The 26,778-nt window shown below is 34.4% G+C and overlaps 1 protein-coding gene and 1 non-coding gene across 2 annotated transcripts; both read left to right on the top strand.

Annotated features, from left to right (window-relative positions):
* Nucleotides 1–30: 30 nt before the first annotated feature.
* On the top strand, nucleotides 31–25,231 carry TMEM167A (transmembrane protein 167A). The gene is made up of 4 exons (XM_037801293.1): nucleotides 31–158; nucleotides 15,674–15,783; nucleotides 19,473–19,507; nucleotides 24,172–25,231. The coding sequence occupies exons 1-4, from the start codon at nucleotides 156–158 to the stop codon at nucleotides 24,240–24,242; spliced, it is 219 nt and encodes a 72-aa protein (XP_037657221.1). The 5' UTR covers nucleotides 31–155; the 3' UTR covers nucleotides 24,243–25,231.
* LOC119508605 lies at nucleotides 16,915–17,049 on the top strand. Its single transcript, XR_005211509.1, has one exon. It is a non-coding gene; the product is annotated as a small nucleolar RNA U109 (small nucleolar RNA).
* Nucleotides 25,232–26,778: the final 1,547 nt, after the last annotated feature.

Genomic DNA, 26,778 nt, shown 5'->3' with positions numbered 1-26,778 from the left:
CCTATCCTGGCGTCTGAGCTGCGCCAACAGGGAGGAGGTGGTCTGTCGGGTCCAACTAGACTGCGGGAGAGCTCAAGAAGGGCAGGAGGAGTGAGCACGCCTCTTCCGCTCTGGGCCCGGAAGGGTGATGTGGCTGGGGCTTCGCGGGCCTCACTATGGTAAGAACTTGGGCTATGGGGTCGTGGTTTGCTCTCACGAGGGGGTCCGTGCTGAGGCTAGACGGTCGAGGGTTGGCCTTGGGTTCGTGAACCAGGTGGCCCCGTCATTAACTTGATTTTTCTGGGACACGGAGGGTGCCCGGGCCCTGGGAGCCTTGTGGCCTGTGCACGCCTAACCAGGGAGAGTCTGAGCCTCCCATATGAGGAAGCCCTCGGGGTCGTGGCGCCTTCCTTTCACGGCAGGGGCCAATTTTTCCTGACTGTTTTGAAGAAAATGTGTTAGTTTGGCTTAACCCGTCAGTTTCACAGGTCCTTTGCAGTCATAACCCTTTGAAACCTTAGAGTTTCTCGAGTTTACGCTTGTTTTTTCTCTCGTCTCTCTCTCCTGACGGTCCTGACCTGTATCATTTTTCTACCCCAGACTCCACACTTCATTTTCTCCTGTTTAATCAATGATCTTTTCAGGCCTCTCCCCAGTATATTGTCTCAATCTTATAGACGCTAGCTTACCAATGATTCTCAGAAACAGCCGTGATGACCCCATCAAAGCCAAGGATCATTATTATATGGTGAAAAATTGTTGAGCTTGTGTTGCCACAAGTTCCTCCAGAATTCCATACGGCGCAAAATGCTTAGTCATTTAGTCAAAAACTCATTAATTGTTGCCTGCTTTGTGCTCGTATTTTGCTAATGGCCGGGGCATAAAACACAGTTTCTACCCTGCACAAGTTTACCACTTGCCACAAAAGACGGCAATTTTTTGGCAGGTTATTCCTTCCCTGGCTGAAGATATATTCTCTTTCAGCTAATTTCCCCACTCCTGCATGAAAGGATACACTTCTGCTCTTATGAGTATCACAGTATCATTACTGAGCCTTTATTTAACTTAGTGAGAAATTTTAATTCCATTGCTAATTTAGGAAGCGTAGGGAGACTGTTACTCTTAATTTTCATATCTTCATAGAAGCTGAAGTTGAATTATTTTCTTTGTAGTACAAATTGTATTTAAATTGTCTTACCATGTTTTGCTTTTTCAAAAGTAAAAAGAACAGCTTTCATTTACTTTGCATGTGCTATGTGCGTTTTTGGTGGTGAAGTCAGAACTCAAATTTGTTTTAATGGCTATGTGCCAAAAATCTTCATGCTGTTGTCATGAAACAACAGTGAGGATAAACTGTGTCTTAGTAATTTGTGGCTCTCAAATATGAAATCGTGCCAGTCAGATAGAGGTAGGTGGTAGAAACAAGTGCCGGGTGGTTAATTTTTCATTCCTGCTGGTTCCAGTAACCTGGGATGTCGGTATGTTAGAAAAAGTGCATTGTAGTTGAAAGAGCTATGCAGTAAGTTTTCAAGAAACCTAATTTAGCAGTATAAAAAAATCAGGGTCTGGGTATCTTTTTTCTTTTCTTTTTTTTTTTTTAATTAGAGAAGGTATAGGTTTGTAGAAAAATCAAGTAAAAAATACAGCATTCTGCTACTTGTTAAATCATACTTTGAAAGTTATCACCTTTTTTGCATGTACGTTATATTTCACAGTAAGGAAATAACTGCAACTGTGGAACTGTAACCCATAACATTCTTTGAAATTTGCTAACTACTTTTTAAATTGTACTTGGAAAGTTATCACTTCTATGTAACTATGCTATATTCCACAATAAAAAAATGAGAAAGTACAGCATTCCCATGTACCCCTCTATTGACACTTTGCATTATTGTTACAATTGATGAAAAAAATTAAAATTGTACTGTTATTAGCCCATAGTTTAGTTTTTTCCCCCATATTCCACCCTATTAACACCTTGTATTAGTTCATACTTCTGTAATAATCCATAAGAGTATTTTCTATGAATTTGCTAATTATAAGTAATTCATATCCTTAAGATCATACAATATTTTTCATATTGTGTCTTGCTTATTTCACTCAGCATAATGTCCTCAGGGTTCATCCATGTCGCATGTATCAGGACTTCATTTTCTTGATTGCATTATCAGAGTCCTTTTTTTTGTAGTTCAATTTGCTCTTTTTCCTTCAGAAACATTTCTCTGGTCAAATCATTTATCAAGGACACATGCAAAGCCCTTATTTTCTTGTCATTTATCTTGTTTGTCACCTTCATAGCCTTACATTTAGATATAAGGTGGCCATAGAATAACACCAAAACTAAGTATAAACATAGCAAGTGCATGTTAGGTATCATGACAATGAGGTGAAAATAACCACGTGTGCCCACCAACCTTGCCAGTGCAGAACAAGGTTGAGGTGCTTCTCTGAACTGTGGTTTTAATCATGTCTGTGAAAGTTCTTAAGTGGAAAATACGTAGAGAAGGTTTGTACATTTTTGAAACAGTTCATTTAATTCAGCCCCTCTTTTTGCAAATGAAATTAAGCTAAGACAGATGTTGATTTATGCAAGGACAAAGTTTTGTGCTTAGATTATTTCATTAAATAATGCAAATATTTAGTGACCACTATCACTGAGAAGAGACAGGTGATGTGTTCTTAGCAGGTCAAACATTAAGTGAGGGTAGTCTTGCTTTCACATTAAACCAAGATAACTTGTCTAATTGGCACAATGTCTTGCTACCTTACCTTAAGCAACAAAGTTTGAGCTTCTGTCCTAATGCTACCCAAAGAAGATAATGATATTTCTGTATTTACTAAAAATCTTTTCTGTTAACTTTGGTCACTTATCTTGAGCCAAAGGGGGGATGTGTGTGTGCATGTATGCACGCACATGCATTCACATATAGGCTTAACTTTATCCCTGCATTTCCATGCTTTCCATTTTGACAGATAATAGTGGTGCATATGAATTTACAACTAGATACTTAGTTTGAAAATGCTGACCTGACTTAGATTTGTAAATGATAAAATTCTGACCTACTTTTCCAATGCTGTAGAATTTTTATCACGATTGGGTCAGGAGTGTCATTTCTATGTCTTTTCCCACTCCCAACCCCACCCTGAGTTTCATGTAAAAGAAATAGGATGTTGATGCAAGTAAAATTGTTAAAATTTGGAGTCCTTGGTATTCAGTCCTTGTTTTAAAGTGCATTTCAGTTAAGCTAGAGGAATTAATATGTCAGTAAAAATTTGTTTCCCACAGAGGAGGCATTTAACATTTGAAGCCCCCAGACAGTGTTATGCATAAAGAAAGGCCGTTAATCAACAAATTGTTTAAACAATTTTTTTTTATAATCTTAAAAGTAAAAAATAAGCTCCAATGGAGCCCATGTAATCCAAGACTGATGAAAATACTGTGGGTTTAGACAGGGTCCTTTTTTCTACAGATTAAGAATAGTTGATAAACAGTCATTGCTCACTTTCCTGGCAAAGCACTGTTTAGCATATTAATTTTATATTTTCTAATGCTTTTCTTATTCTTTCCTCTATGACTTCATACTGCTTGTATCTTTTCATTTTTTTCTTCTAGTATTTGCTGTTGTTTCCTTTACTCGTAAGGTTTCTAATTGGAAAGTTTTGTTAGTAAGTACTTTGCACTGTTTGGCTTAGCGCTATTTTTATTTATACACCTAAAAAAAAAACTCATTATTGAATTCTTCCTTTCATATCCAAACTTGATGAATATAGTTTTAACACTCAGGAGTGACTCTGTAACAAGAAATTATATCTTAGTAGATAAAATATGATACAATTGCATCTGAAAAAAATTCTGACTCGTGATAAATTATTGAGTCTATGTTAGTGGTGACAAATGAAAGTCTATGGATTATTTTCATTATTTTAAAAGACCTAACATATTATGATTTACTTAAGAATGATTATACAAGGTAACTGACTTCAAGTTTATTTACTTCATGTTTGGATAAATTAACTCAGTGCAATAGCTTGCTTATTTCAAGATAGATCTGGAGTATGTAGGGATAATAAAAGTGACCCTTGGAGGAAAATAGTTTGGGGGCCTCTACTGCCATTTTTGAGAAGAGGGAGCACAACTTTGAGATTAGCAAAAGTCAAGGCATGGCTGCAGCATTTCACAACCCCCAGGAACATCAGTCTGATTGTATTTGGAGTTGTGCTTCAGAGGGTGCTACAGGCAGCTCTGAGTCTAGAAAATACTGTTGAATGCCTCTTCATGAAAGGATGTGGTGGGCAGAATACCTACCCCCACTCCAAAAAAGTCCTGATCTGAAACTTCTGTGTGTGTTACCTTAGGTGAAAAGGGATTTTGCACATGTGATTAAGTTAAAGATCTTGAGAAGTGAAGATCATCCTGGATTATGGGGGAGAAGGAGGGCAATCACAAGAGTCATTATAAGAGGAAGCTGGAGGGTCAGACCTACCAAAGCAGAGGCCAAAGTGATGTGGAGTAACCACCCAAAGAATGTGAGCAGCCTCTAGAAGCTGGAAAAGGCAAAGGAATGGATTCCCTGCTAAAGCTTCTAGAAGGAATGCGGCCCTACCAACCCATTTTAGGCTTCCGTCACTAGTACTGTGGTAATTTGTTATAGAAACAATAGGAAATTAATTCAGTAGGGGAAACTGTTTTATTTCTGTCATCTTCCACAGCTCTTTTAAAAGATGCAAACTATCCAAATTCTGTCCAAAAGCTCTTAAATTAATGAAAACACTGCATGTGAAAATACTAATTGGTACAACCCTTTTAGACTACAAAATAGTGCAGTGAATTCCCTTTGATCTAACAGTTGCCCTTCTCCTGCAAAAAATAGGGTCATAGGGGCAAGAATAGACTAATTTAACTGGCACATATTTTTATAATCGTGAAAATTTGGAAACAAACTGAATGCCTATCAATGGGGATTAGTAAAATAATAATATCCTTTTTTATAACAGGTAGGAAACTAAAACACAATTAAGTAAACGTGACCAAGATCACACATGTAGTAAAGAGTAGACCCAGATTTCAAACTTTAGACTGTTAAAAGAATAAAGCAGATCTCTTCTAAATTGAGGGTTTTTTAAAGGCAAGTTGTAGAAAAATGTGCTCAGTATGATCACTTGAAAATGTGTGTGCACACAAAAAGAGCCAGTACCGGTATCTTTTTATGTATCAGGTCTTTAACATCATCCTTTGACTACTCTGGGGAATGAGAGGAGGGCAAGGTGAAAGATTTTTACATTTTACTGTATACATTTTTAGATTATCCAAGTGAATTTATTTAAAATAAAACGAAGACAAGAAAAATCATTAATTAGCAAATTTGTTCTAAAACAGATTGTCGTTATTGTGGGTCCTTTGTAGTTAATGTGGCTATTTTATAGACGTTGGCAAAAAATTTTTACTATTTTAAATGATTGTAGAGATTGTTAGGAAGTTTAGTTTTGCTCTCATGGCATTGTTATTCACATCTTCAAGTTTTGGTGCTCAGGTTTAGTTAGGGATAAAGTCTGTTTTATAATGTTGCTGTAGTGGAACAACAGCGACATAAAGTGATCATTTTCAGAAACAATGACATTAGAAAACATAAGGTGTACTTTTGAATTTGTTTAAAAATCATCTCATATAAAATATCAACTATTGTTGCAACATCATTAGTCAAAAACAGTATCTTTGTGTGTATGTGTTAAAATGAATCTATGAAGCTTTAATATCCTTGGTTGTAAAATTCTGTCCCTTGATTATTATTTTAGGACAGTTGGCAAAAAAAAAAAAAAAAAAAACTACGGAAAGATCTGCTTGCCCTAGAGAACTCCTTTTTCCTTTCTGTGTCAGTTTATTTTGCTCACATGCCAGAAAAATAAGCAGTTATTTCTTTAGGGAGACCTAAGCCAAGATTAATGAGAATTTGCAGAAAGAAATGAAGAAGGTCATAGAACACCTGCCTTCATTATTTGAAATTCTAAGAACTAGTTATGGGAATACTGTAAGTCTGACATTGTCTGTATTTTTGTTCCCTTATTAAATATGGAATCCTAAAGTGGAGTGCCAGTGTGAGTGAAAATCAATATCAAAAAAATTTATACAAAATCAAGTGTTACATGAAAATATGCCAAGTGATGTGACCAGGGTCTGCCTCTGAATATATATTGCTTTGTTCACACTAGTATTTGAGTTAATTGATGGGGAGCTTCAAAGAGTCAGCACACCTTGTGACAATGCCAGGGAGTTATAAAAATATCGTGCTATCCATTTTAATAAATGTGGCTAACTGTTAAACATTAAATAATGCACATAAAACTAAGAAATAGTAAGATACAAGGCAACTAGTTGTATTCAGTTTTCTACTGTTCATGTGTGTGAATTTCTCAGTAACCTTATGTCATTCATGGCAAGACAAACTGCATTTTTTAAAATGTATATAACGTAAGAAAATGTATTTTCTCATTGCTGGTTATTAATATAAAAATCTGAAAACTTTACAATGAAACATTGAACTTTACCATGTGACTATGTTACTGATATCCTTTTATTTTTTAAAAAATGTAGTCCTTAACTCTGTATGGTTTTAAAACATATTGGTCTCCTGACCTAGAGCACAAAAAGGAAAACTGTTAGGTATTAGGTTGCCACTGAACATTAGGTAAAACTTAAATTTGAGAACTTGATATTTCACTTAACTTGCGTAAGTAATCATCCAAATCTAAATGTGTATCCCTTAGGAATTAGGTAGAGTCAGAAAAATATACACTGTTAAATGTGCAGGCACCTTCAAGCCTGGCTTCTTGAGCGAACAGAACTTTGTCAGAATTCCAGGTGGTGATACAAGATGTGGATACTGAAGTGACCCCAGGCCTTTATTTTACCTATCAGAGTATGGGCCCTTATAGTACAATTTGATGGGTGATACATGGGAATCTAAGTGTGTAACCCATACATATAGAAAAATCATAGATCTGCTGGTTGTGGAGGGTATGAACAGAGAAGACATCACAGAGGAAGTGACTTTTTGAGACTAGGAGGAGAAGTCAGTTTATCAGGCAGGCAAGAACAGAGGGCATGTGCTAAAGCACAAAGGAAAGTTCTTCAGAAGTGGTAGGTACTTAAAGTATTATTATTGGCCAGTTCAGCCTGTGTCCTAACTTGGTGTCCACTAAGTAGAGAGAAGGTAAATAACTTCTGGGTGTTACTATAATTAATGTGAACATGATATACTTTATCCATGGAAGTAAGCATATTTCATCTCAGAAAGACACCTAATCTATAAGACTATAATAATGGGACAAATGCCATCATGAGTTAAGAAGAGATAAAAGAGACATGGATCAATCATATGGTTGCCTAAATTTAATAGTTAAAACCATAAAATCCAGGTATCGTGCTTGAAATTCTACCAATTTGGTTTTCCTGTTAGTTTTAACTGATCCTGAAACTAGGGATTCAAACTGAGACCAATTTAATTGAAAAAAATATAGTATAGCTGCATATTTTTAAGATCTTTTCATATATATATATATATTTTTTAAATCCCATCTTTGTCACAAAAGTGAAGACAGCCTACTTAATGGGAGAAAATATTTGGAAACCATATATGTGATAAGGGTTTAATATCCAGAAAATACATAAAGAAATCCTGCAGCTCAACAATAAAAAAACAAAACAACCCAATTTAAAAATGCACAATAGACCTGAAGAGACATTTCTCCAAAGAGGATATATACGAATGGCCAAAAAGTACATGAAGAGATGTTCAACATCACTGACTATTAGGGAAATGCAAATCAAAACCATAATGAGATATCATTTCACATTCACTAGAATGGCTGCTATTAAAAAAAAAAAAACTGCAAGTTTTAGAGAGGATGTGGAGAAATGGGAATGCTCATTTGTGGCTGGTGGGAATGTAAAATGGTACAGCTGCTGTGGAACACAGTTTAGCAGTTCCTCAGAAAACTAAATATAGATATACTGTATAACCCAGCAACCCTGCTTCTGGGTATATATCCAGAAGAATTGAAAGTAGGGACTCGAATAGATATATAGAGTTAGAATCTAGATTATAATTTACCAGGGGATAGATTGGGTTTGGAGACTGGGGAGTTGATGCTTGATTCGTACAGAATTTTTGTTTGGGTTGATTGTAAAGGTTTGGAAATGGATGGTGGATATGGCAGCATGGTATTAATGTAATTAACAGCACTTAATTATATATGTGAATGTGATTAAAAGGGGAAACTTTAGGTCTGTAAATTACAAGATTAAAAATTAAAAGATAAAACAAACATAGGACTTTATAACAGTGAACCTTTTTATAGACAATGGACTATACTTAATAGTACATGAGTGTTCTTTCAAGGATTGTGACAAATGTACAACACCAATACAAGGTGTTAATAATAGGGTGGTATATGGGAAAAAATACACCTAATGTAATTTATGAACAGTATTTTAATTGTACTTTTTTAATAATCTTCAATCAGTTGTAAAAAAAGTACTATTTTAATGATCTTTTAATCAATTGTAACAAAGGTAACTACTGTTTCAAAAAAATACAATTATGAAAAAGTACTATTATCAGTTGTAACAAAAGTTCCACACTAATGCAAGGTGCTGGTGGTGGCATGGTATATGGGGACCTGTATTTTATATATAATTGTTCTATAAACCTTACAGCTTCTCTAATTTAAAAAAAAAAAAAAAATTGTAGTTGAAGAACCTTTCCTATTTTGGAATATAACTAATGCCGTTCTGTAAATACAAAGCGTTTAGAGCAGTGTACACACAAGTGCTGTAACCACTTGCCCAAGACAAGCCCCAGAGTTTTCTTTGCTACAGTTAAAAATTGAAGAACATAAGCTCTGTGCAATTTGGGGAGAAAGAACTTAATGTCTGCTCTGCTTCTTCTGGTGGTTGGTTACGCAAGGCAGATCAATTTCTTAGATATTTAATAGATAATTTTTTTTTCTTTCTTGTGGAGGTAATAGGACTCAAAAAAAAATAAGGCAATATATCAAATTTACTGTATATGAAATTCTTTCTTACCCATATTTTAGAATTGTCTAGAGCTGTGTGTCTGTGTTCCCTACAAGCTGGTCATGGTATATAGTATTTGGTTTGCGTTTTCTTCATTCTCATTTCTAAGTTGTTTCCTTAGTGTTTCCCTTTCTTTTAAATGTGAATTTTTGAGAATTGGAAAAGTGACAACATCTTAAAGTATATTATTTATAGCCAGACTACCTTGAAAAAGATTTCATGATTTAAAGGATCTGAAAAACATTAAACACTGTTAATGCATTTTACTTCTCTTACCACCTTTTTTGTCACCTTTTTCTCTATTTTGTGATTGAATATGCTTTCTTTTTAATAGCTTCCTCCCCTCCTCTTAATAACATTGTCTTATTGAAGATCCCAGTTATTTTTCTATTTTACAGAGGACATCTGTTTCCTTTAACTCTGAAACTAAAATTTTATGTCAGTGGACAACAGGTGTTAAGCATTAGGAGGAAAGCTATTGATGATAGGCTAATGTGTATAAGTTTGAAACATTCTTTGAACTGGACCGCATATATCTAACAAGACTTTACCACCTAAGATTGTGTGTTTAAGTTTTAAAAGCTATAAATTCCTGAAAGAAAACTGTGTATATCATATAGTTCATATTTAAATGGTTTTTACTTTGTTTTACACACCAAACATATATAGATATACACACACCACTTCTTTAATTATTGGCATCCATTTAAGTGCTTTTTAAAATTTTTATTATGAAAAATTCAAACCTAAAAAAGTCAAAGGAACAGTGTAATGAATCCATGTATCCAACATTACGTCATCAATTCCATCCATCCCCAACACACACACATATATATTTCCTCTCTCTCCACTGGATTATTTAGAAACCAATCCCAGACATCATATCATTTTTGCATGTATCTTTAAAAAGACATTGGGGAAGGGAAGAAAACAACATTGTAAAATCATGAATTTAGACATTCCATTAGCAAGTTAACAAACCTACTTTGCACATCTCTTTTCCATCTACTTTGCTCCCTGAATCCTTGGCTTAAGAGGTCTGTTCATTATTCCCTGAAAGTATGAATTACTAATTCTGTGGGGTTTTATTTTCTGAGACTGTTCTTTGCTCATCTAAATTGTGCACATGCAAGGCATGGCTCAGTTTCTGATTTTTCCTTGAAGTCTTTCCTGATGTTTTCCTCTGAACACAGCTTTTTTTTTGTCACCATCGTTCAGTATCACTTGCATATGCGACAATGAGTTGTTTAGTTTTTTTTCTTTGGTTGATTTTTGTTTTTTTAATTTGCAAGTTTTATTTTGAAATACTTTTCAAACTTACAGGACAATTGCAAAAATTTAAAAAAAAAAAAAAAAAAAAGAAGGGAACTCCAGTATACCCCCTGCCCAGATACCCTGAAATAAAGTACTTTGGGTATTTTCTCCTCCACTGTTAAGTCAGTTTCAGGATCATGTATTGCATTTAATTGTCATCGTCTCTTTAATCTCTTTTTTTTAATTGAGGTAACACATACAACATAAAATTTCCTGCCTCATCCACTCCTTTAGAGCTTAGCCTGCCTAACAATGAGTTTAAAGAACAGCCCAAGTCAGAAGTATAGGTTCCTCCCAGGTCTTTTTTGAGCATGTTTCTTGTCCTGTGCATGTGTGCATGGGTCTGGGCATTCTCCCATTTATATAGATCCAGATGTCCCTTTTCCCTTAGGGAATAGTGTTTTCTCCTTGTGCCAGGTGCTACACTGTCCCACACTTGTCAATCCTTTTTCCCAGGCATCTGATTTTTACTGTCCTCCTGAAGCATTCCAGTTGCCCTGTGAGCCTTCCCTATGTAAAGGACAAGTTCTGGGACAGTGAGCCTCCTTCAGGTATCCTCATTGAGTCTTTCAGGTTGCCATCAGACAGTTTCACACAAGCATACATGACTCCAATATGTCCGGAATGGTTATACTGTGCCGTCTGGGACCAAGGACCCACACTAGGAGTGCAGGCAGACTTCACATGAAAGCCAGAGAAGTTACGAGGGAAGGGCCAGCAAAGATGCTACAAGGTTTTCCTACCATTTTATTTTAAAGTTGCCTTTTTCTTAACTTGGTACTTGCCCAGGTATTGCAGCCCTTTAACTGTTTTCTGGAGCTCTGTGAAAGATGGTTCTGCCAGTTTTTGCTTATTTAAAACTTCTGGTGGGATCGCAACCCTGGAGTATTTCACACCATCATCTTGATGAAATCACTCCACTGTTTAATTTTTTAAATACATGAGCTATTTTAACTCATTTACAACTATTGTGTGTCTCAGTTGTCTCATCTATAAAATAAGAGTAATACTAACATCTACCTCTGATATATATGGATATTTATGTATGTATGATATAATAATTATGTATATCATACATAATAAATTATAATATAATGCAAAGCAATGTTCATAGCATTAATGTAAAGCAAGCCTTTGGTGAACATCAATAATTATTCTTAGCTGTAAACTAAGTTTTAGGAAAAGAACCATGCTGTATGCCTCTTTAAATTTCCAGTGTTTAGCCTCTTGCCCCAGATAGAGCAGATACTAAATACATTTGGTGATATTGACTGGGAGTTATTTCATGAGGTTGTCAAATGTTATTTATTACTAAATTCATATACATGTTCAAAATATAATGACATTTGAAATTGTGAGATTCTTATTTTGATTTCTATCTAGAATTGGTCATTACGGTTAATTCGTAGATTTTATTCCAAGTTAAAAAATATATGTCATTGCTTTCACATATGGATAATGAAAATCCAATTTAATTCGAACCCAGGACATACTAAATGTATCTCTTCTGTATCCATGAAGAAAAGATTTGCATAGAAAAAAAGTATTGAAATGGTAAATTACAGATCATTTCTGTGATCTTTACATACCATAAAATTAACACTTAGAAAACTTGAGAAATCCAGAAAAGTTTAGAATCAGGTAAAAACTGTCTAGGGATAATCACTGCATTCTCTCCTTGTATTTGCATATAGGTTTATACAGCTAAAAATAAGCCAGGTGTGAAAGTTTGCATCTTGTTTCTCCTGCCACTTAGCATTGTACATAGCATTTTTTATCATTGGTTATTGGTAAATGCCAAGTATAACTTCTTAATTTTTTAAATAGTTTATACCTATTCGTACGATTAAAAGGAATATTTTGACTGAATTTCTGGCAGCGCTTGTTCTCTCATTTTTTAAGATTTTCCTTCTTATTCTTATTTATTTTTTCTTAGGAACTTCAGAATCGTTTGTCTATTTCAAAAAATGACTTTTTGTATTTTCGTTGGCCTCACTTTAATTATAGATTAGCTCTATGATGTTGCCTTCCAATAGAAGAACCTGGTATAACAATCCATTTTCCTTCAATGTTCTTTAGTGTATTTTAGGACTTTTGTCAATTTTTCTCTTAAAGTTAATATTCACATTTCGTGTTAAACTTATTCCTATTTATTTTAGCTTTTTGTTACAACTGCTGTTATAAATGGAGTCTCCATTGTGTCTTCCAACTGGTTCATTAATAATTATGAAAGCTATTGATTTTTATGTTTAATTACATGCCCAGCCACCTTACTTAATTTGTGTTATGGTCTGTAATGTTTTCACTTGATTTTTAAGGGCTTTTCACAGAAGTACTTACCATCTTGCAAGTAACAATTTTGCCCTTCTAAAAACTTTTATGACTCTTATGTCTTACTCTTGATTTTGTAGGGATTGCTTCTAAGTTTACTCAGTAAGCATATTGCCAATTTCTGCATGAGCTTAATATATTTTATTTACCTCTATATCATGGAAATGTTATTCTTTATTATGTACATGATAATATCCCTGCACTTTTAAAAATTATTTTATTTATTCAACCATCCCTTAATTGGGCTACTGCGTGGCATGCGTATGGTCAGGTGCTAAAGATTCAGAGTCTGATAAGCCAATATCCACCCTCAGGGATGAGTTATATAATATACATATATTGTACCTTGCTATGGGAACAGAAAGGAAGAAATTCTATATGAACTATGGAAGAAAAGAAGCAAATAGGTTTAAGGACATTTCCTGAAAAGTTGACACAACCTAAATTTTGAGTAAGTCCACCTCCATTTTATTTTGACTGGAAACCTATGTTTTCCCATGTTTGATTCTGGAAGCTTATGGTTTCCTGTGGTTTCTGTATTAAGTTTCAATTTTTGGAACAAGAGATGAACTGTTAAACAGTAGATAACTTTTAAAGAATCAGCATTGAATGAACAGGTTCTTTTCTTTCACCAAAATCTAATAGCCTAGTGTTTGTCAATGCAAAGAAAATGATCTCTTGAATTCAAAGTATCCATGTCCTAAAAGTTTCTTGAAATTGAAAAGAACTTTAGTCAGCATTTATTTTTTTTTTAAATCTTCATTTTATTGAGATATATTCACATACCACGCAGTCATACAAAACAAATCGTACATTCGATTGTTCACAGTACCATTAGCATAGTTGTACATTTATCACCTAAATCAATCCCTGACACTTCATTAGCACACACACAAAAATAACAAGAATATAATTAAAGTGAAAAAGAGCAATTGAAGTAAAAAGAACCTGGGTACCTTTGTCTGTTTTGTTTGTTTGTTTCCTTCCCCTATTTTTCTACTCATCCATCCATCAACTAGACAAATTGGAGTGTGGGTCCTTATGGCTTTCCCAATCCCATTGTCACCCCTCATAAGCTACATTTTTATACAATTGTCTTTGAGATTCATGGGTTCTGGGTTGTAGTTTGATAGTTTCAGGTATCCACCACCAGCTACCCCAATTCTTTAGAACCTAAAAAGGGTTGTCTAAATTGTGCGTTAAGAGTGCCCACCAGAGTGACCTCTCGGCTCCTTTTGGAACCTCTCTGCCACTGAAGCGTATTTCACTTCCTTTCACATCCCCCTTTTGGTCAAGAAGATGTTCTCCATCCCACGATGCCGGGTCTACATTCCTCCCCGGGAGTCATATTCCACGTTGCCAGGGAGATTCACTCCCCTGGGTGTCTGATCCCACGTAGGGGGGAGGGCAGTGATTTCACCTTTCAATTCAAGTTGGCTTAGCCGAGAGAGAGGGCCACATCTGAGCAACAAAGAGGCATTCGGGAGGAGGCTCTTAGGCACAACCATAGGGAGGCCTAGCCTCTCCTTTGTAGCAACCGTCTTCCCAAGGGTAAAACCTGTGGTAGAGGGCCCAACCCATCAAACCACCAGTGCCCTATGTCTGTGGTCATGTTAGCAACCATGGAGGTGGGGTAGGCGAATACCCCTGCATTCTCCACAGGCTCCTCAAGGGGGCACTGCATCTTTTTTTTTTTTTTTTTTTTTTTTTTTTTTTTCTTTTTTAAAATCAACTGTATGAAAAAAAAAATTAAAAAAAAAAAAACATACAATAAAAGAACATTTCAAAGAGACCATAACAAGGGAGTAAGAAAAAGACAACTAACCTAAGATAACTGCTTTACTTCCAACCTGTTCCTACTTTACCCCAAGAAAGTTACGTAATATAGCAACATTTCTGTGAACTTGTTCCTACTATATCCATCAGAAATTAACAAACCATAGTCATTCCTGGGCATCCCCAGAACGTTAAATAGCTTATCTGTTCTTCTTGGATTATTGTTCCCCCTTCCTTAATTGCTCTCTATTGCTAGTTCCCCTACATTCTACATTATAAACCATTTGTTTTACATTTTTCAAAGTTCACATTAGTGGTAGCATATAGTATTTCTCTTTTTGTGCCTGGCTTATTTCGCTCAGCATTATGTCTTCAAGGTTCATCCATGTTGTCATATGTTTCACGAGATCGTTCCTTCTTACTTCCGCGTAGTATTCCATCGTGTGTATATACCACATTTTATTTATCCACTCATCTGTTGAAGGACATTTGGGTTGTTTCCATCTCTTGGCAATTGTGAATAATGCTGCTATGAACATTGGCGTGCAGATACTGTTCATGTCACTGCTTTCCGATCTTCCGGGTATATACCGAGAAGTGCAATCGCTGGATCGAAGGGTAACTCTATATTTAGTTTTCTAAGGAACTGCCAGACTGACTTCCAGAGTGGCTGAACCATTATACAGTCCCACCAACAATGAATAAGAGTTCCAATTTCTCCACATCCCCTCCAGCATTTGTAGTTTCATATTTGTTTAATGGCATTTAGTCAGCATTTAATCTCCACAGTCTCACCCAGCTTACAGTTGTGAGACAGAAACTTATGCTAATGAGTCAACATGTAGCCAGGTCCTGGCGGAGCTTGGAGACCTCATTGTCCTGCCTGGTAGTCTGGGTTCTTTGAACATCTTTATATATTGGTTGTGCTATGGTCAGCAATTTGGGATTTGTGACATTTTTGGTAGTATTTTCAAGTTCTTGAATTTAGAATTTTTGTTGCTTCTCTTGCCTTCCTTAGCCAAAGAATGGAAGTACACTCTCTGAACATCTCATGATTCTCAGGTTTTGAGTATTCTCAGATGTTTAAGTCTATTTGCCTTTTTGGAGAAATGAAAGCATGATTCTTAATGTGAAATTGTCTGACATTTTTTACCCAAGCAGTTTTTCTTGTGATATTAATTTTTCTTTTTCTCTTTTTAGTCTGCCATTTTCAATTTTCAGAGTTTGTTGACTGTAATCTTGCTGCTTATATGTACCTGTGCTTATATCCGATCCTTGGCACCCAGCCTCCTGGACAGAAATAAAACTGGGTATGTTGCTAGTGATGTCTCATCACCCAAATTAGTTCTTGTAGACATTGAATGTTAATTACTATGAATTCATTAGTTATTCAATTCCTGTGTGTAACTCAGTTTTGTAATAACTTTTTACATTATTTTCTCTTTTTAAAAAAAAATCCAAAATCTTTATAGTCAGAGTACCTTACTATAAAAATAAATTTCAGAAGTGACATGTGTTAGACTGAAAATTTTATATTAAAAAAGACTTGGCAGTTTTTTCTGTGGGGTTAAAGATACAATTTATTACTTTGAAAGGTAGTATTTGGCCCTAGTTTTTATAGAATTATGAATAAAGTTGATCATTATATTTTGAAAGGATTAAAATAAGTGTAAGCAATCAGTCCATCTATAACATCTGTAAGTAAAAATAATAATATAGGTTTTTTCCTCCTTGGGACAAGACTGCTCTATTCATATAGGCTCCGAATGGTATCTTAAAGCAAACATCTCTGGAGAAATTTAGCTTACTGAAAATAGTAATAAAAATTAAGTCTTGGTTGTGTCACATCCCTTTCAATTATACTTTCACACCCTGGAAAGATTTAAGTTTAGTATGACCCTTAGCACACAGAATTAAAATATTTTTTTTAAGTGCTATGTTTATAATATAAAAGACACGTTGAATTCAACCAAAAAGAATAATATACTAAAAAACAAAGATGACATGGTGAAAACTATGTAAACTTTCTTTGCCTTACATATTTATAAATTTCTATAAATAAATGCCTTGATTTTTTTCTTGATAAGAGTCAATACCTCACTTAATCATATTACAAAACAAAAGAAGAAATAATAGAATCTCTAGTTGTTGAAATTACATAATCTTATTTGTTCCTTAGTTGTGCATGAGGCCTTTCTACTCAAGCAGGTAGTTTTATTTCCTTTTCCCCTTTTCCTGCAGCCCCCAACAATTAAAGCATACGGTTGAACCAGTAAATATTTATTCTCATTGAACAGTTGCTTAGAATTCTTATACAATACGTAATGTGTATCTGATAAGATAGTCACGTGTTTATTTTACTAAAGAATAATCACATAGTGGAATTGAATATTTTTTCTTTTCTGATGCTATTATGAAAATTGTCTTTCAAAGAAACTAGATTGCATGTGGAAATGTCTGTTCCTCATTCTTTTAGGAGCAGGAATATATCCATAACATGCTACATTAAAAAAGGAGTTCTCAGGGCTGCCAACCTTATAGAAGAGGTTGAGTGGTAGTATATTTCTCCTACATTAAAAAAACAAAAATATAGCATGCCTATTTTTACATTTTTAAGTATATACTGATACATCCAAGTAGAAGCTTTTTATGTTTGTTTCTATTTATACCAATTTTAAGGCACCATTCTATTTCGATTTCTACATGAGATTTGTAGAAGAAATTTTTGCAGACTCTTGTATCTTTCTGTTTACATGTTACATGAGTCAGCAAATAGCCAGGTACTGGCAGAGCTTAGAAATTTCATTGTCCTGCCTGGTAGTCTGGGTTCCTTGAACATGTTTATATATTGGTGAGCTTTTATTGTAGTGAGAGTGTTACATGCGTAGGTGAAGATGCCTAGACAAATTGGGTAAAATGAGTTCTTGAGACTTTACTGCTGAAGATAACTTCAATTTTTGCTGTTTCAGTAATATAGAATTAAAAAGCATCAGAGAAGGTTTTTACTTTGTCTTGTTTCCCAGCTTCATAGGCCTCAGCATTATCATCAGATATACTTACTGGTTTATATCCATAGAAACTAAGCAGTGTAATTGTATTGGTTTTTAGTCAACTAACAAATCCTATATTTTAGTAAATATAATTTGGGATATTACAGAAATATGTGGAAATTGCTAAGGTGATATTGATAAAGTCTCTTAAGTTGCCAAATTCAGGGATTCTTTTTTCATTTAAAGCTTTTAGTGTGCTAAATGGGTTGTTCCAGTTTCTTAATGCAACGTGTAAGTATTTCTAGAATATCAGAGCTGAAAAGAACTTGATTTTGTGATCTGTGGTTTCATTCTGTTCTGTGGAGCTCATAGCTTCCCGTGGAGGGACCATATTGATCCTGCCTCTGAATCCCTCCATTTGCTATAATGTATATTATAAGTTCTCAGAATCAAGGAGCCCTGGCATTGCAAATGCCTCAGCAAATGTCCTCTATTTTTTGATGAAGAAATGTAAACAGATTTTAAGTGATATCTGGAGTTACTGCTATATGTGCCTTTACCCTAAATATTACTGAATACAGCATATGATACTCACTTTTCTAAGGACTTTCTGTATAATAACTCATGTATCCTCAAAACAACCTTATGAAGTAAATGCTTTTAATATCCCTATTTCACAAGTGGTAAAACTGAGGCAGAGAAATAAAATTAATAACTTGCTTACAGTTGTGTAACTAATAAGTGGGATTTGAATTTAGACCCAGTCAGGCGCCAAAGTAACTTACTGTGTATCTTCATATTAGCTTATATTACTTTATGGAGTGTGTATGACTTTTGTCCTTTTGTTCCTATAGTCAAATTGTTTACTTATCAGAATGTCATTCCTTCAAAAAAACTTGTATTTTTGCCCATTACAGGTAATCTGTCCTAAGACACTTTCTGTTTTGAGGTCAGGAATTTATTATACTTTGGAAGAACATATATAGAATCCATCTTGCTTAACGATTCATTAGCCAGCTTTCTCTTTGGTTACAAAAGTGTAATACATTTCCCTGGAATTTAAGTACTGTGATTTTGTTGAACCAATCCTAACCATTATAAAATAAAATAATGATGTCAATTTATTTTAATGTGTAAACAGGTATGACACCATTTATAATTATATTGTTATGACAACAAAGTATTGTCTATAATGTTTGTATTTGTTTCAGTTATCTCTAGACATTGTATGATTTAGTTGTCTTTTTTAAACAGCTAGTGATTTATACATGCCAAATAAGTGATGTATTCATGTAATATGTATTTTATTTATAATATGCATTAATAGAATTGACATCCTTATTCTAATTTTCCTTTTTTTCTGGAATGTATGCATTAAATGCTATATTTAGTTAACTCATACAGTGTCCCCCACATTTGTAAATTTTCTACTTGTATTGAAAATAAAGGCACATTATTTTTGTATCCCTCCTTATCTAATGACGCAGCTATGTGAATCCTTGCTTATAGATTATTTAAGTATAGAGCTTCTATAAGATTTAAGTTTTTAATGTAAGCGTTTTGCTTGCTTTTTTTAATGTCATAATTCATCCAAAACCTGCTGTCTCCATTTATCATTTTCTCAGAATTGATGTTTATTTAAATTGGCATATATATTTTCTTCTTTTGAAGGTAAAGCACTTGCAGTTGACCAAATTAATCCAAGTGTAGTAAGCCCTTGTGGACAGTTTTGCTACTCACATTGATTTACCCCAAGTTTGACCTATGATACCACATATATTCTAGTTCATAGCAGTTTCGATACATTGATGATTGATATGGTGTATCCTACTTTCATAAATGGTGGATAGACATCAAACAAGCAAATTTCAGATTTGAAGCAAAGCATCAGAGTTAAAATGCCAGTGTATCATAAATTGTCCACGTGATTGTGGAAATTATGATATTGAGAGAATGATTAAAGTTTCCCAGAAATCAATAGCCACTCTTTTCTTTTTTATTCTGTACAGATTGTTGGGCATATTTTGGAAGTGTGCCAGAATTGGTAAGTGTCTGTGTCTCCCTCCATTTTTTTCAGCTGTAATTTGTTGGCCCACTTACTTATGTCATACTCACACAAATCAAATGTCAGTTTTAAGATTTCAGGCTTCACAAGTTCATGCATTTCTTGCAGACATTTGTGTGTTTAAACTAGACTTTGTGGATACCTCATTTTACTTCATTAGCTGGAAGATAAAAAAATCTCCAATTCAGACATCAGATATCTTGGTTTTAATGGGATTTCTGGCATAATTTTATGCTCATAATATGGAATCTGTTCTGTGTAATTTGTACCATTTTGATAATTGAGGATGAATTTCCATCTGATGAAAGACTTTCTGAGCAACCATCTAGGCATAATCATTTTATTGTCCTGTATTAAGTAATGGAATGTTATTTGTTGCTTTTAAAAAAACATTAGCGTGAGCCAGTGATTGTATACTTCAGATGCATTGTATGGTGTGTGAATATATCTCAATAAAATTGCATTAAAAAATTAGCTATTTTGTCTGTTGAACCCTAGGTAGTTACAGCTGAACTTTGTCCAAATTGATTAAAGTAAAGATAAATATGGTTATCTTCTAACATCAGTAGCATTTTAAAATATATGTAGATATAGAAAATGATATACTCTTGTCCCATCCCATATATACATATATGTATACAGCACTTAGTACGGTGTCCAGCACATAGTAAACTCTGAAATGATTGGTAAGTGAATGACTTAAAATGTATTTTATTACTGTACTTCACCAATATTCTTGAGTAGTCAATTATATCCTTTTTAAAAATGCCTTAGTTACTCCAGCATTTTTAAGGCATTTGTAGTTGCGCCACTTGGATGGGAAACAAATATTTCTTGTCCTTCTTTGAAATTCTTTTCATTACCCCCAAAATGTTTGATATTACTGCTCTTCTTCTAACATTGAATTTACACATAACTACATTTTTCTTTCATAAAGCTGGCAGATTTTCATAACAAAGGACAGTTTTCCTACCCTTAACATTTAACATTTAATCTTGTTAACCAGTCTGACAACAGCCTGAATTCTCCTTTAAATAGAATAGGGGATTTAAGAGTCATCTTTTTTAGATAAGCTGTTCCCTGAAGAGTATTATGTTTTATTTTGGTTTTCAACTTTTCAGAGATGTGGAAAATTTCTGACATAGTCCATAACAGGAAACAAAATTGTTTCGAGTTTCAAAAATATAAACTAAATTCTTGTAACACTTAAAAATTTTTCTGTAGATGACCTGGGAACTAATAGAATATATCTGAGGAAGGGGATAAGCAACTAGTCTTGGCTAAAGGCTAAAAATTGGTTACAGAAGTTTCAAATCTTAAAATGTTTTCTAAGATTCATATGTTATTATCCACAGAAATAATTTTGAGAAAGCAAGCTTTCTTCCCTTGAACCTTTAGTGATATGCAGTGCACCCATTAACAGTAGAACATGTAAACGTAATATTGAATTATCTAGAAGTCCCTTCTAAAACTGTGATGCTGAGATCACGGGATTCTTTGCCCTTTTAGGTTTCTTGCTGTAGAAAATAATGATAGTATAATCGTAAGGGGCTTCACAGAAATGTACCCCTTTCAAGGCCTTTATTGTAATGTACTGATTATTAAAAGACATCTTCCAGAGAATTCAATGTTCTCTTAACATTTTAAACTGTCCTTCCTCTGTGTTCTTTGTTATACTTTATTCTCTCATATGGTGATAAGGCATGAGCATCTTTCATTTGTAAAAAGTATCACTGACCTTTGATTGGTAAAGGCACAAATATAACCTAGATAACTGTTTACCAATCGGGTCATTTGGCAATGTCTAGAGATATTTTTGGCTGTCACAACATGGGGGGATGAGGGGCAGACACATATAGTGGATAGGGATGCTGATAAACATCCTACAGTGCACAAGATAGCCCCTTGCTACAAAGAATTATCCAGCACAAGAAGTCAGTAGTGCTGAAGTTGAGAAACTGGCCTAGATCTACAGAGATCTGTGGTGCAGACTTATCTGGCACTCAGCATGCTCAACAGCTACAAACCCTGAAATAACAGAAGTCTTAAGTACTCCAAAAAGAACCAAGAAGAGAGCCAGAGAAAAAAGTTAACACTCTCAAGGGCTAACATTAGTAGCTAATGGGAAATGTACATATATGTAAACCAAACTACTTGCTTCAGAGCCAAGTCACTCTGAAAAAGAAATAAAAGAATATTGCCAAAAAACAGAGAAATGAAAAGACCCTCAAGTAAACTGCAAAGAGAATATAATGGAAGAGCAAGGCAGTTTGAGCGAATAGAGAGTATTCCAGTAATACTAAACATTCATTGGTAAAAATATTAAAAATATGGAATTAGGACTCCTGTGTTTTCATCAAGTTCGTAACTCATGGGGAAATATTAAGATATGTTAATCTACTTAGACAAATATGCGTTTTATTTCATAGAGATTTGTCAGTAACTCCATTCAGTAGCCAACCCAAGTGACCCTTTTGTTCACAACTATTTCCTGAAAAGAGTATAGCAAAAAATTTAAGATATCTAGTTTGTAGCTTTCTTAATGATTCCCTCTGGTATGATCTGTTTTTATGAATAATTATAAGCAATGCTTTTTTTGTTTTTGTATTTATAATTTCCATTTTCCTCTCTTGACTGTGAATGCCACAGGTTGAATGGTTTAGTTAAATGTGTTCATTCTCGCCCATTATGTGAAAGCATTAGCTTTTCGTTTTGGTGAAGTAGCTTAGAAAATGGTGATGCCGATATGCTGCTTTCTCAACCACATGTTCCTCTCTTATCTTGACACACAATATATACACAAAGGATGCAGTTTTAATGGGGAAAGGTCCAGTTCAAAGCATCTTATCATGTTACACATCACATTACAGCAACTGTTTCACATTGACTTATACAGTCCAAGACCAGACAAGAAGTAACATTCTTAGTAAGTTCAGCCAAAGATGTTTAGCTTTACCACATGACAATCTCTTACAAAAATTGAGAACAGGAAAATGAAATCCATATGTAAATTATAATGTTCTGACTTGGAGGATGGAGAAAAACTTCCTCAAACATTATTTTCCAGCAGATGGAAATTTGGGGACAGTAGTAATTTCTTCTGTAGTAAGACTATATATTAGTTAATGGATGTATATAGCTTAATAAAAGTGACAGGCTTACTTTGAAATTACCCAAAATTTATGTGTGAATTTTTTTTTTTTTTGATGGCTTAGTTTTTTTTGTTTCTTGTTTTTTTTTAAACACCAAAAGAATTAGTGTTGCTTAAAGATTATGCCCCAAGGTAGTTTTGGGAGTTTTTTTCCAATTGAGATGATGTTATTGAAAATTACTATTCTCCCACTTTCTAAATTTTTCTTTAGCTGGCAGTCCATTAAATATCTATGGATAGAAAAACAGCACTTCCAGAGAAACACCAAATGTTTATTTTGCATGTACGATACCGTCTTTAAATAGTGCCATTGATCAGACACAGAGAGATATAACAATATGGCAGTGTGAGCTCCGTAAGGAGGCTCTGGAAAATGAAAATAACCTTGAGAATTTTAGTTGATAAGGGTGATCAAAGTTTTCCAGGAGCAATTAACTGAACTTGTTACTGTCGATTCTGGGAAAAAGTTCATTTTAAACATCTTAGACAAATACTTAGAACAGGGCATAAATCATCTCTACAAGAAGACATCAGGTAAATTCCCAAGATTTATTTCTAGAAGCAGCATATATCTGTTTCTCCTCCTCCTTCCTTCTTCCTTCTTAGGCTGCTCTCAAGCACACTCCAAATGCCTGGGGCTTTATGGATTAGTACAGCCTTGCAGTTACTAGTTACTGCAGAAACAGGAAAGAACAGGATGAGTTAATTTGCAATCACTGGATCTCTATCTATTTGCAAGACAATTTCACAAGCCAACTTCAGGTCTAATTTATGTAAAGGAAAGTCTCTGGGGGGGGTGGGGGACTCCCTAAACACATGTGAAAACTGACTCATACAGAAATGTTTGTTTTATGTTCTACATTTCTTACCCAGAGTAATCATATTAATAAAGATTTGGTAAGATATCCATCTCAGAAATATTTTTTTCTAATATGTTTTTTATTAAGCATTATATTTTACATCCATGTTTTTTAAAAGCTTTATTGACCATCTTCTGTTTATTTTTATCCACAAATGCTTATTTTTCCCCCTTTCAGGGTCATTAATCGCTACCAGTGAGGAAAAAAAGTATAGCTAAAGTTGTATGTTGGATTTCTTTTAATAGGTTGGAAATTTGCACATTTTTCAGGAAGAAAGTAAACAGTATTTCTTTGGCCTTTATTGATTTGCTTGAGATCATTACTCTTGGGCCTCTGTGCTGCATTCTGCTTTTTGTTACTCAGGAATAGAGCTTCAAGGGTTTTCTAATCCGTATAGTTAGCTCATTTGGTATTTTACTTGTTTTTATGTTGCATCTGTTCCTTGTTTCTTGCCCTTCCACCACCACCACCACCCCCACCACCACCCCACCCCCACCACGCACACACACACAGCGGCTTCATAGACAAGAACTTTGTCTTGATTTTCATGTACACCTCCCCTGTAGTAATACCTTATTATATCCATGTTAGATACTCAGTTAATAAAGATGAATATTTCTTTTTCTCAACAGGTGAACGAAAGAGTCCTTATGTTGCAGTGTGCTGTATAGTGATGGCCTTCAGTATCCTGTTCATGCAATAGCTTGGAACAATGCCAGAATTTAATTGCCATCAGATTTCAAAATGAAAAAGGACTTATATGCAGAAAATAATGGAAAGAGTGGTTAACCCTTTTATCTCTGAACATTGACTGAGATAAATTTCCAGCTGCTGTTCTTTATTTTTAAGTTATTGGACCAATGTTCTATATAAATAATTAAGATGTAACCAAACAATCAACCTCAGTACTGTCACTACAATATTATAGTCTGCAAATGTCTTCTGTTGTGTCAGATACCAGTTTTTAGTGAGGTATTTCTAAGGCACAGAGTAGAAAACAAAATTGGTAAATTACTCAAGTTCCTTACACTGTGATTTGGAAATGATAAATCTTTATAGAATGAGACCTTTTTGGGGGCTAGCTTTTTTATTGGGGAAAAGGGGGTTTCAATTTGTGTTGGTAAGGATTGCGTTCTTCTTTAATATTGCTTGCTTTTCCTCTGGCCACACCATTTTGAACATTAACCAGAGTACCTCTACTCTTAGTAAACTCTGTAGTTTATTACAGATTTTCTAAGTATATAAAATAAGCCTGTGCAGTTCTTAAGGGAGATAAGTGAGATGCGACTTAAGAGTATTATTGGGAAAATGTTCATATTTAACATGAGAGTTTACACTGAAAGAAGCCTCTGAAACTTCTGGCCAAGTATAGGTAAATGTCTTAAGCATAAACTTGACTAGCTTGCTGTTTGTCTCTGAAAAATACTACATTCTTAGAATGAGAAGAGCAAAACAGAACAATTATAGAATGATCTCTTACATAGTTTTCATTATTTTTAATGTCAGGTCTTCAAAAATGGAACAGTTATTTTAATTGCCCCATAATGCAAACTGTACTTTTGTTTTGTTTTTTTAATACAGAACTTTAAATCTAGTTTGTTTTGTCTGTCAAAATTTGAACTGGAATCTCATGGATATAATTTTTCAGTACTTTGGAGATGATGATAAACAGTTTTCAGATCTACTTATCTATATACCATGGTGTAAGTGTCTTCACTAATTTTCAGTCTAAGCAAGCAAAATATTGGGAATGTGACTCACAGATTTTTCAGTAAGGCAGTTATAAATTTATGGTTATCATTTCTTAAGGTTCAACTGAGATTCAGTTAAAATTTCAAAGTCAGAGTTAAAAGTTTAAAAAAAACAAGAACATGGCAGTGTTCTTATGCATAGGTTGACAGTATGTTGTAGATTAAAGTGTTTACTGTTCATGTTCAGATGGTAAAAATATAAATCTTTGGTTTCTTTTTAAGGCTCCAGTTGGCATTGAATATTTGCAATTTAGTCCTGTATACAATTTGACTTAAATATATATTATATACCCCAGAGGAACAGAAACTTGATTAGAATTTTGAGAGCTCAAGGGAAGTTAGATTATCCAAGATTTTTTTTTTAATTTAAGTTTTATTTTATAAGAAGTGCTTACATCTAAGCTAAAAATTGCCCATTTTAGATAAGACTAATTAGATATTGTTCTCAGCTATTAATTCCCCCAAAAAGTTTAAAAGAAGAAACTCTCTTGAAAAAAGAAAGAAAAGAAAATTATTTAGAATCACTTTTAAATGAATCTGCTATGACCTTTTTATGTAGAACAAAGTATGAAAATGAAAGCCAACTATTTTTAAAGACTTAAACTAAAGAATGAATTCTAGAAAACTTCTAAGAAAAGCTTATAGTATGTTGCCTGATTTTCGTCCCCAAAAGATAAGAGCTGTTGTTGTAGTCTGTCAGTGTATTGGTTTATTTTTACACTTTTGGTATGTCTGGCTGGTTAAAAGTGGTATGTTTTGCTTTAGACAAGGAATCTGTTTATGTTAATTGGTCGTAGTCTGCATTGCCTCTTGGGCTTAGCATTAGGTCAAGGATCTTCAAGGTACCCCAGAAATAGGACTCTTGTCAGCATATACATGCAGAGTAAGTCACCTTTCTGGGTCTTGTCTGGCTGGCCATCTGTTGTCCAACCTCTGCTGCCAACTAGGCTTTCCAAAACCATGTCACTTTATATTGTAATAAAAATCTACCATGAAAAAGGGCAGAATATTCTAGATAATTCTAAAGCATTTCTTTAATTTGGCGTTTTAAAGATGGTGAGTAGAAAGTGGAGGAAGAGATAACGTCTTTGGAAAATTTGTGGTAGAATGTAAATTTTTTGCTGTATGTAGATGCTGACCAGAGTAGGAAATAGCTTATTTCTAATCTCCAACCATTCAGACCTTTTGAAACACAAGCTTTTTGAGCCAGTGGAGAAGACACAGGATCCTATGAGGAAAAGCAATTCTCATTTTCTTTAATTTTTTTCAAAGAAATGTTTTTTCTTTTTTGACATTTTCCCCAACATTCTCCAGTACAAGGGGCATTGTAGATAGTCTTAAACCCACAGAATATTTAGATATTCTTTCTGTGGTCTTTTTGGGGTGGTGGGATGCAGAAGAGGATTAAAGGTCACCGTAAGCATTAGGTGGACTGCCTCTATCACATATCCTGTTGCAGGACTGGTAAGTGCTGGATGGGATCGATGG

The sequence above is a fragment of the Choloepus didactylus genome, chromosome 13, assembly GCF_015220235.1.
Source record: "Choloepus didactylus isolate mChoDid1 chromosome 13, mChoDid1.pri, whole genome shotgun sequence".
Taxonomy (NCBI): Eukaryota; Metazoa; Chordata; class Mammalia; order Pilosa; family Megalonychidae; genus Choloepus; species Choloepus didactylus.
This window is presented reverse-complemented; position numbering and strand designations above follow the sequence as displayed.